At 29.0% G+C, this 11,781-nt stretch overlaps 1 protein-coding gene across 3 annotated transcripts in view; it reads right to left on the bottom strand.

Annotated features, from left to right (window-relative positions):
* Positions 1 to 4,619: 4,619 nt before the first annotated feature.
* The window catches only part of LOC122270833 (uncharacterized), a 23,994-nt gene continuing 16,832 nt past the window's right edge, over positions 4,620 to 11,781 (bottom strand). For 2 of the 3 annotated variants that reach the window (XR_011637379.1, XM_071183991.1), the window contains one exon: positions 4,620 to 5,108. Coding sequence is in view for 2 of the 3 variants with exons in the window: in XM_071183991.1 (XP_071040092.1) it covers positions 4,670 to 5,108 (439 nt within the window). In the remaining variant the exon portion in view is untranslated. Of the gene's footprint in view, positions 5,109 to 8,673; positions 9,669 to 11,781 lie in introns of those variants that run through there. The other variant, XM_016053499.3, reaches the window with a different exon arrangement.

Below are 11,781 nucleotides of genomic sequence, written 5' to 3' on the forward strand. Positions count from 1 at the left end.
GCCTTGTCATTTTGAACCCAATCCAGAAGACAAGGGAACTCCTGGGCCAACTATTGGGAGAAATTTGCCTTGGGGGAAGACTTTTTGGATGGACCTGCATTTGCGTTACATAAAGAGGAAAACCACGAAAATCTCTCCCTCCCGGTTAGCTAGACGGCAAGGGGACTCTAATACATGATCCATCTATCACTGAAGATATTTCACGCCAGCACTGTGGTCAGGGCAAGACGGATGCGGAATTCGTATCGACTAGCCATCCCTGGGATTCGAACCCGGTTCACCTCATGGAAGGCGAACAATCTATCCCTTGAGCCATCGCGGGTCTCAAAAGTTATTCTGAGAAATCGCTGATTCCCACTTTTCTACAAAAGAAGACTGAAATTAACGGAGACCCCCCCCCAAAAAAAAGGTCGAAAAAGCGGCAAAAATATGGGAATTTTAAACATTGAGAAATTACAGTGGAGAAATTTTTGTTTTGTTTTGTGTAAAACGAGATTGTAAGCAGCTCTTAAATACTTTAGTAACGCTGATTTCAAGTCTGTAATCGGTTTCTCTCTCCAGGTTACAGTTTTTTTAAATGACCTTTTTAGTCCATTTTTGTAATAATTGACAAGTTTAAAACATAATATATTACAGAAAATAGTGTAAATGCTGCCACAAATTGCTAGAAAAGTCTGAACGCACCATTCGGATTAAAAATGCCAATAAACCCATGCTCGGAATCCTCATACGCCACTAGAAGCGCTTCCCCTTTATGAACTGTTTCCGTGTGCTTCTGAACAGTTCATAATAAGAAAGCGCCTCTAACCGCGTACTACGACATTTCTGTGCATTGGCTCCCATGCAGTTTTAATCCCGATGATGGGCCTTAACTTCCCTAAAAATCTTTTGCAACATTCACGCGAACTTCCGGTTTTAAGCATTTCATTGAAAAAAAATTAGACCAGAAATTTCATTTGTTTAAAGAAAAACTGCAGCTTTGGAAAGAAAACTAATTTTAGATATGAAACCCCCTCACCCAAATTTTGCAAGAACAGGTGTATAAATACAACAATTTACAGAAAAAGATACAATTTTTGTCCCATTCATATTTTTCTTTCTGAGAAGAGGAAAAAACAAACAAGCAATAGAACTCTAATATTAAAATTTTTTAAGCAAAATTGAATCATGAATTGAATAATGAAAAATTGTTTATCATGTGGGTGGCATTTTGAGAAATGGAAATTATTTAATTGAGAGTAAACTTGTTGTTCAAGGTCACATATTAAAAACAATCCTATTGATGTTCACATAATAATTTTTCTGCCTTCCAAACACAAGACAACTACCAAAAATAGGCGCAGTTTGAATGATTTTATCTTCAGACTGCAATCCTTTTTATTGAACCTCTTTTTTTTTATCTACAACAAAAACTCTATTCACTTTTCAACCATTATCATTTAAGGTGGTCTTGTGCAGTAAAAATCTATATAGAGCTCAATTTTCCATTCATATGTCAATTTTGCAGACCTCCAAAGTCTCGTCTGGTGCGTTATCGTTTTTATTTTGAAACACGAAGGATTCTGCATAATTTTAAAATACATCATACCTGACAAAATCTGAGAATTGTTAATTTTTAAAAAGATAATTCAAGCATTTTAAGTATTCATTGATCTTTAGTTATTTATAAATATAACTGTTCCCCTTCAATACACCATTAAGAACTAATACTTGTTCTTTCACTCTATTTTATTGGGAATTCCTTTAATTTTCCGCAGTTCTTCTAATAAAATAAACTCATAATCATGTTTATGTTTGAGTTTATATATCGTTATTTAAAATGAATTTGATTAACTTTTTCAAGAATCATTTCTCGGCCTAAAAATAGATAAGTGGTAGAAAAAGAAATGAATCAAGTTTCCTCCTGGTATATACTAAAAAGGGACAATAATAATACTAGGATTTTAAATTCATCCACTAATTATTTTTTGAACAAGTTAAAAAACAATCTGTATTTGAAAAAGAGAGTTAGATTTAGTTTTGGATCAATTTTCTTTAATAATAATTTCTTCAAAAATAGCTTTTTTCCCTTTAGATCAGAAAAAGCGCAATTTAGTTTATTAAAAGAAATTTCTGTTTTTCTTTCTTCTTTTTTTGCTATGAGAAGCTAAATACGTTTTTATTTTTGAATTATTCTCATTTTAACTACAAAAACTTAATTAGTTACTATTTTATAAATTTTTTTATAAATTATTTTGCTACAAAATAAAATATTTTTGTATGAAATTTTGTATAAAATATTTGCTATAGAAAATAAAATTTTTTTACTAAAAAATAATTTAAAATGGTGTTCTAAACACAAAAGGGGAATAATAATGCAAAGAAAAGACTCCGAATCTAAAATAAACAAAATAAATAAAATATTGAATAATTTTATGAAATAGATCTCAAATGAAAATAAGTAATGAAAAATAGCACAGCTATCATAAAGACTATGAAGAGTTTATAAGCACTTAAAATTCACCAAATAATAGAAAAAAAACCTAAATATCTTTCAGCCAAGTCAAAGAAGACTCTGATAACTCCTTTTCCAACAAAAGGGTCTTTTAAAAGAGGAGTGTGATGAAATGACAGGATAATGGGTGATCAAACAAGTTCTGGGAAAGGAAACAGCGGGCACAGCTGCTGCGCCAACGCCATTGTAAGGGCAAGTTTTTTGAGCGGCACATATGCTGTGCCAGCCGTTTGCAAAGGGTTAAATTCAGGATTCAGGGAAAATATTAGCTGCCTAGTGCTTAGACCTTAATTTTGCCAAAATATATGTTCAAAATGAAGAATAAAACAAAGAAAAATAATAGACAAATGAAAAAAAAAAGGGGGGGAAATAATAAGTAAAAAAATAACAAACAACAGTTTAAAAAAAAAAAAAGGTGTATATATTTATATTTGAGAGAAATTGGTGCTGATAGATGAGAATAAAATTTTTAAATTTCGCCAACAATAGCAAATGAGGCATTGTTTCTGACATATTTTTTCACGCTCAGTTGAATTAAACTACTCTCGAGATATTCTAACTTATAGTTTAGAATTTATATGTGTTTTATACACAAAAAGGCAAATTTGCACCTATTTATTCTTCTGACATTGCACTATTTAAACAAAGCAGTCAGTGTTTCCAACGTAAAAAACTACAAAGTAGTTTTTTACCTTGAACCAAATGAGACTATACAATCATCCACAGAATGAATATTTTAAAACGCTTAATGAGTAAAAAGTATTTCTACTACATGTACATTGCATTATTATTTACAGTGAATATTTTCCGATGTAATTTCCATGCTGAAATATAAATGGGTATAAAATTCACGTCTGTAAGATAAATATATTTCAAATTAGAGGAAATTTATTTATAATAAATACTGATGAGTAAAATAAAAATGATTTTTTTTTGATAAGAAATTTTATTTTATGTTATGGGATTTGTTATTATTTTCAATACTCTTGAGTTATTTTATGATTAAAGACAGAATAATTTTTAGAGGGAAGATTTAAAAAAAATTATGAACTGAATGACTATTTCACTATTCAGCAAATGCCTCAAGAAATCTTATGTGATTATAATTTATCTCTTTACCACTTGACTTAAAAATAATTGAAATTAAATATTTGATCATTTCAAATTTGTTAAATATGATAAATATATTACTAACCATATCTTAATAATTTACTCCAGGAAATTTTTTTTTAAACTACAATGCTGATTGAATTTTTTATTTCTGAATTATTGAATAAATTTTTGGGATAATTCATTAAAGAAATACTGAACATAATTACAAATACTAATCTTGTAAATGTTTTTGTTGAGTGTACATTTAAAAATTTATATTTAAATAAATTTTTTATACAACTGAAGAAAAATTAGTAATTTAAAAATATAATGAGGAGTTCTGTATTGTATATGTTTAAAATTGTGCATAAAATGTTTCGTGGTGGCTAATAAAATTAAGAATTGAGTTCTTTGTCTGAAAATTATTACTTTCAAATGATTATATAAAATCTTTTAAAATGTTTTTCTATTTTGATAATTTTATACTTATAATAAACTTTTAACATGGAGAGGAAAAAATGTGATTTTTTTTAATTAGAAAAAAAATTTAAATTATTTTTTAAGTGCTTAAAAGGCATTTATTTTTTGCTGAAAATTTGGTTGCAATCCTTTTTGAAAGTTTTACTGTTAATATTCTCGACCTAAAAATCGAATATTATTATTAATAATAATCTATCAAATTCTTTGTACATTTTCTGCACACCATCGCAATTTTAGGTTCTTAAGTCTGATATGACTCTATTATTTTACTAATAGAATCATATTTTAAAAACATAAAAGTGTACAATACTTCCCTGTTCGTGTGAAAAATATCACTTATATAATTAATATTCAAGCGATGCTCTGTATTATAAAACCTGCAAATAAAAAATTCGTGTTTTGAAAATGTATTTCCTACAAAATGTTATAGCTTAACATTTCTGCTACGAATTTGTATAGCAATGTATTCTGGAGTTTAAATAATTTCCGAGGAAAAGATGGGAAAGTTTATCTTTTGTGTCGAGTCGAAACAATGTAAAATTAACAATTGTAATTTATTTATTATAGTGAAATTTATTCATCGAAATTATACAGCATTTTCAGTTATGCACAAATAAAAAGCTTTCCATGTTCCAAAAGAATATAATCTTTTAGAATCTTTGGAACACCGAGCTGGTCAACACCACGCGGAAGCTGAAGGCATGTCGCCAGTTGCCGACGAACGGAACACCTTGAAAGATGGGCCAGAGATCTTGGTCCTCTGGGTGAGACGTCGTTTTCCAACACATGACTTACATACCAATCCCATGCTGCAGTTAAGACATTTAGATCATGCTTGATTGCTATGACACTCTTTTTAAACACCTCCTGACACAGGAAGGGTTCTGTTATACTATTCCACAATAACTTCAGTGCATAGGATCCTGTAGGCGATTTAATGTGTTTGGACTTTGCTAGAAAAAACAAACGCAGAGTTTGCAGACCGCGGAATGTTGTGGAGTTGTATCTATAGTCACTGTTCACTGTTATTGACACACACCAACTGTAACAGGAAAAAAACATAATTTAAAATTACTAAAATATAAGGGTTGGTACAATATAATGATAAGCCACAGTTGTTCAAAATCGACATTTGCACATCAAACAGTCCATTAGCATAATTTCTAGATAAATACTTTTCAAATTTATAGAATTTCCGCCTGATAACAGCACAATTTGAAAGTGAGGCTTATCATTAGTTTCTGGCTTTTTAAGTGCAAATATCATTATTGATAGATATAATTAACGAATATAAAAAATGTAATTAATGAATGTAATAGATATAATTGATGAAAAGAATATAATTAATAACAAAATACCTTACAGTAGTCATATATTAATCCTGATTTGCTGTAAAGTATTTTAATTTATAACCGTCGCTGACCGGCCGACCCCAATTTGAGTTTACGTCTACTAATGTTCCACTCCGTGACCTTGTAATTTCGAACCCAATCCAGAAGGCTAGGAAACTCCTGGATCAGTATCTCCAGATGTATTGATTTGCTTTGTTAACTTGGAGGACTTTGTGACTCCAGTAGAATTTAGCGTGCACCAGTCACCATTGGGATTCATCGGTCTGTTGGATTTGAACTCCCTTTCACACGACAACGAGTTCAACGCTTGCTCGGCCTGCTGTATTAAATATATCTTGCTCAATTCAACTTTAATCTTAAAATTTATGAACAAAAACAAGATAAATTTCTTCCGCTCTTTTTTGGAAGAAAAAAAAATAAAAATATTAATACTACATCCTATTTTATAAGTTATCCAGATTTAACAATTACCGCGTTAGGTTCCAAACATAGCATTTTCAAAGTTATAACTCGTTATTATAATTATGATCCAGTAATTTTTTTTTTAGTCTTGTGCCTGTTACTTTCTTTATGTCAGAACGTGGTCAAAATTCCAAATCGTGATGGAAAAAGGAATGAGAGGCCCTTCAAATACTGTGTAAGCATTTTATGGTGGATGAGTCTTATTATTTGCTAAATTTTGATGGCAAAGTTGGATGAATGGTATAAGTAATGTTCATGTTAAGATTTGTAAATCCCCTTACACTCAAATTTTTTTTAAAGCAAAATAAAAAATGTAACAAGAAATAAAAAAAAATCCTAATATGCCCAAAGAAGACTCCTTGGTCTCTGTTCCACAAGTGATGCAATTTTCATGAATTTTTAAATAATTTTTACTCAATAAAAATTACAAAAAAATAAAGGCTTTCTCCAGGTTTTACTTATTTTACTATTATGCAGCTACAGTTGATTCTAATTATAGCTTTATTGGCCGGGCAATCGCATGAACTTACCACCAATTACATTCAATCTTCAATTTTTTAATAATTTTGAAAGTTATCATTTTAGGGGTACAGGTCTGTCGCGGCACGAATTTCCGCGATGATTTAAGCGAAATTGTCCTCTTTTCTTCTAAAACCCGCTAATTTCCCAATATCTTTCGACCTGAGCTAAAATTGTTTACAATTAGAATCATTTTCATTTTTATTTAACAGAATTTTTTACATTCCTGAAGTTTCAAATTAAACACGTAAAATTCATTAGACATTTAGGTGAGTGAATCAATAGAAAAATGGGGAAAAAAAATAGTCCAGAGATAAGAGATAAGCCCAATCTTGTCAATTAAGGTGGCATTCCTGTGCTTAGGGAGGGTAATAGATTGAGTAGGATTACCTTCCTGAAGTCAGTAAGAATACAAAAGAAATAGGAATCACAAAAGAAAAAAAAATTTAAAAATCAAATCTTTGACAGAAAAATTGTTATACAAGCTATTGCAGTGGGGAACGCTCTACCCCCTGAGCCATCCCTGCTCTATATTACATATTCGCCTCTGGGCCAGGGGCTTTTTTGTGAAAGAATTATTGTATTTTATCAAATAATTTAAACGATAAGATGCGAAACTTGGCATATCAGGGTAAGAAAAATTTGAAACACTATAGCGGTTAAACTATAAAACCATCTTTTCAGAACTTTGTCTACCTCCTTTATTGGGAGGATAAATCCGTATATATTGGAAAAAAAGTAAGTTTGTAAAAAAAGTGCGTTTTGTATCGTCCCAAAAAGTATATTCCGCCTCGGTAAAAATTATAATACCTATTATAAAAACTGTTATACAAATTTCTAATAATTTATAATTATCAAAGCATTTTACAGAATAAAAATCCGACCAGTAGTAGTTCTAAAGGTGCTCAGATTTTTTTCTTTTAACTATATATTATATGTAAACTTTTAATTCTCTAAAGCAGGAGGCTTCACAATTTTTTTTTCCAGCTACGTAACCCTTAATCATTAACTTTCCTTGGTGGAACACTGACTTTTAAAAAAAGCAAATTAGCAGATGTGAATTTGCTGCGAATAATTAATTTTTTTTTTCATTCTTTCATCCATACCAGTTTTAAAAATAGACTTTATGTTAGACAGTTGAATTTGCAAGTCTGCAGCAACTTTTAGTCTTTTACTTCTTGGCGTATGCATAAAGATCAAATTGAATAAATTAACCGAATTGCGGCTTTTGAAAAGGAAAATTATGAAATGTCAAAGTTATCAGAGAAAAACAATTAGTATTTCTTAAATTTTGTAACATTTTTTTGAATTTTAAAGTTCATTGAGAATTGCTGATACAAATGCAAATCGTTTTAGTAATTTATTCAGTATATTGTTATTTGAGAAAAAATTAATGATAAATTTCAAAATTTTCTATTTCTTTTTTTTTTTTCATTGGGGAATTATGTAATTTAAATGATTTCATAATAATAACCAAATTAATAAAATAGATTAATTATTGGTTGAAAGAAAACCTATTACAGGCTTTAAAAATTATTTTTAGTTTTTTTTAAAAAAAAAAGTGCTTAACCCCTGTGGCCTTTCCACGAAACACCTTTATGGTGACTTGCGGTCTACTGCTTTCAATAAACATCTGCGCCTCGGGACTGCCGCTTTGTTAATCAGATTTAAATTTTGCTATTTATTGTCAATTAAATTTATGTATTAGTAAATCTATTATTATTTTTTGTGATTATTTATTTTTAATAAAGTTCTCATCAAAATTGTTTGTCCGTTTTTTTTCCTCCACACCCTGCGAGCAAGTGGATTTTAAAAGTCAGTCAAACCGGAAGATTATTTAATTCCAGTGCAATTAATAATAAAATGTATTTCACATGAATAGTAATATTTAATAGAAATTATGCCGATAACTTGCAAAACAAATAAAACGTAAAAAAATTTTAGAAAATAAAAAAACTTTCAATGTTGTTCTTGTTTTAAATACAATATTTTAAATACTGTAATAAAAAAAAAAAAAAACAAGTGTATCTGGTAAATAAAAACATTTTGCGAAAAAATTTGAAATAAAAAAAAAAAATGCTGATATTCGGTGATTACTTGGATGACTGTAAATGAAGCAGTTTTCCACATTTTGGGGCAATTTGAAGGGTTTTTGCACTTGATATAAAAAATAATATAATACTCTCACAACTTCATACTCTCAAAAATTCGATACGAAGAAATAATAGTTTAACAAACAGAGAATAAATTAAATGGAAAAATAATAATACTTACAAGTTCAATGATGCCAGCAAATATTTACCTCTCTCTATTGATATGCACTCTGTCTTTCCAAATTTGATTAATGGAAAAAAAATTTCAACGTTATCATATACACACTCAGTAAATAAATCGTGATATCTGCTGTCTACTTTTTTCCATAATGCAAATATATCTATTTTAAGTTCGTTTGTTGCTCTAAATATATCTTCTAACAATAAAAAATCATCGATAGTCACAGAGTCTCGCCAATAATAAAATCTATTTATAATAAACAATCTCAAGAGTTCGAGAAATACACTCTGGTGAACGCAAAATTTAGATGAAAGCCTTAAAAGTTCTTTAATTTTCGTATTAACAGGAAGGATATAGCGAAGGAGAACGCTTCTCACGTATTCAATCGCTTTTACATAGAACTTCAGAGCAGACGTTAAATACCGACAGCATTGGTTTTCTTCGTGGAATTCAATCAGAAGGTTGCCACACCACACCAATCTCTTGTAAGATGACATATCACGAAAAACCTTTTTCAACTTGTCAATTGATGAAATATCATCATCACATGTTGGTACCATTATATTTTCTATTTGAAAAGAATCATTCTTAAGAAAGACTGGCGAAAGATCCCATAAATTTAGCATTATCAATATTTTTTTCAATATCTCCTTCCTCATCTTTAGAAAAAACAGTATCTTCTTTTTCAAGCCCGCAAAGGCAAATCATTCCATTTGGAGCACTTTCTCTCAGATGGAAAGCTTTGTAAACAAGTGAGAAATCGCGATTGTCCACGCTTGTGGTAGCCATTATATAAATAAATTTCCAAAGGAAAAGAAAAATTAAACGCGCTTCGAAATTTCGATTTGGAACTACTTTAACAATTGATACAAATTGTTACTTCCTGAAAGATACCATCAAGTGACTGGATACCCGTATTTCAAGTTTTAAGAAACTCGTTTATTATTATTTGAACCTGAATGAAAATATGACTGATTTAATGAAAATATGACTTTAGTGTGACATTGACAGTGTGTTCGATTCTTGGAAGGAATCTATTGCCTTCAAGATATGAAATGTAAATGTTTAGCTCCACCCTCCCCCTCAATTAACTTTCAAACAGATTATTCAGGCAGGTGTTTCTTTCAAGCACTCATCTTACGATGACAGATACGGTTCGTCACAAACTTATTCCCCCCAAAATGAACAAAGGGCATTGTAAGGAGTGCTACAAAGGAACACCTGCTACTAAATGATGGTCAAGATGACCCAACACGCTCAAAATGTTTCCCCCACAGAGTTACAGAGGCTATAGGGTTATACTTCTTAAGGGTATGTTCTGAATGCAAAGTCATAAACTTCGTCCGAACTAATATTTTAAAATTAGTTGCATTATTTATATTGTAATTAACTAATTGTAATTATTTAAATTATTTCCGTTGTTTATGACTATGATTTAACTATTACATTCACAGCAACAAATTAGTTAACAAAAAATGATTTAGCAATCGAAAACAAATTAAAAAGAAAAAAGTGCATTAACATTTAATTAATTTTGTAATTTTACTCCTTTGAATTTGTTAATGTTGAGCAAGACATTTTGTAGATGCATTCTAATCATAATGACATGAAATGGTTTTTCGCTCCGCAGAAACATATTGAATCAGGAATAATTTGTGATTTACATATTGATTCTGACATAGATTTGAATTTAATCATGAATATAAATTTTCAGTATACAAGAAATTAAAATTAACTTTATGATATTAATTTAATTTTAATGATAAAGCACAAGGTATAAAAAAAAATAAAACAAAGGAAGGACGTAAAAGAGATTGATTTCACAAACTGAATTTTATTTTAAAATGACTTTGAATTTTAACAAGTCTTCAGATTTTTCTGCAATATTCCAAGGAGAAAAATTAATTCAATTTTCATGATAAAGGACAAGGGATGAAAAAAATTAAAACAAATGAAGGAATTAATTTTCATTTTAAAATGACTTTTAATTTTAACAAGTCATCTGATTTCTCTGATTTAGTCTAAGATAAAAATTAAGTTCACATAAAAGGAACTATATATATATTTACACAAATTAAAATATATGTATATATATCTTCCAGCTTGCCATATTTAAATATGTTTCTTATTTAACGAAGTATAATCTAAACACATTGTTAATTCTGAAATTATAACCTAACATTTATTGTATATTAGAGTGTATTGTATATTAGAGTATATTGTATGTTATACATGGTTATTATTATTTTTTTCAACTTAACAATGTAATATTATATTTCGAATTATAGCTATTCGAAACAAAATTGGATAGCTAGATAACGAAAAAGACTAATGAAAATTTAAAAAAAAAATTTAAAAACCTAATGATATTGGGAAATTATGTTATATACTTTTAAAATATTTTAAAAATTTCAAGCATAAATTGAATGAAATATATTTAATGACTTTAAATTATTCTAAAAAAATATAGAGGAAACAATTCTACAAAAATATCATTAACATAAACAATGTAAAAGTTAAAATCCCATGAAAATGAAGATTTAAAAAAATATTTACAATTAAACAAGAAATAAATCTGAAAATTTTTTTGTACTCCTTAAAACTATTACAGAGTTTTCATGAAGACTTATTTTATTAATAAGAATTACGGGTTACAAAATAAATCCCAAAAATGAGCAAAAACTACCATTTAGTTTAGAAATGTTTGAAAAACAACAAAGTCCGAGGAATAAAAATTATTCTAGAGAAATTTTCAAAAAATATCATTTTCTTCGGATTTTCATTAACTAACAAAAAATCAAAGTAAACTACGAAGTTTGAAAATTAAAATGTGAGGAAAATGCATTTCAAATTTACATGACTAAATGTAGAAAGTAATAAAGTCAGACAAAAGTAATTACTACACCAGGTATACTGACAAAAAATGCATTAAACTATGTCTGACGCACAAAGAAAGGAGTAAATTAAGAGATTACTGAGCAATCTTAGAATCGTCAGCCCTGTAAATAGCTAAAAATTGCAATGCTAGTAGTATTCTAGTGAAAATTGAGGTACGACTTTACTATCAATAATGGCAATAAAAAAAATCAAAATAAAATATCTGAAGTC

Source organism: Parasteatoda tepidariorum, chromosome 8 (genome assembly GCF_043381705.1).
Source record: "Parasteatoda tepidariorum isolate YZ-2023 chromosome 8, CAS_Ptep_4.0, whole genome shotgun sequence".
NCBI lineage: Eukaryota > Metazoa > Arthropoda > Arachnida > Araneae > Theridiidae > Parasteatoda > Parasteatoda tepidariorum.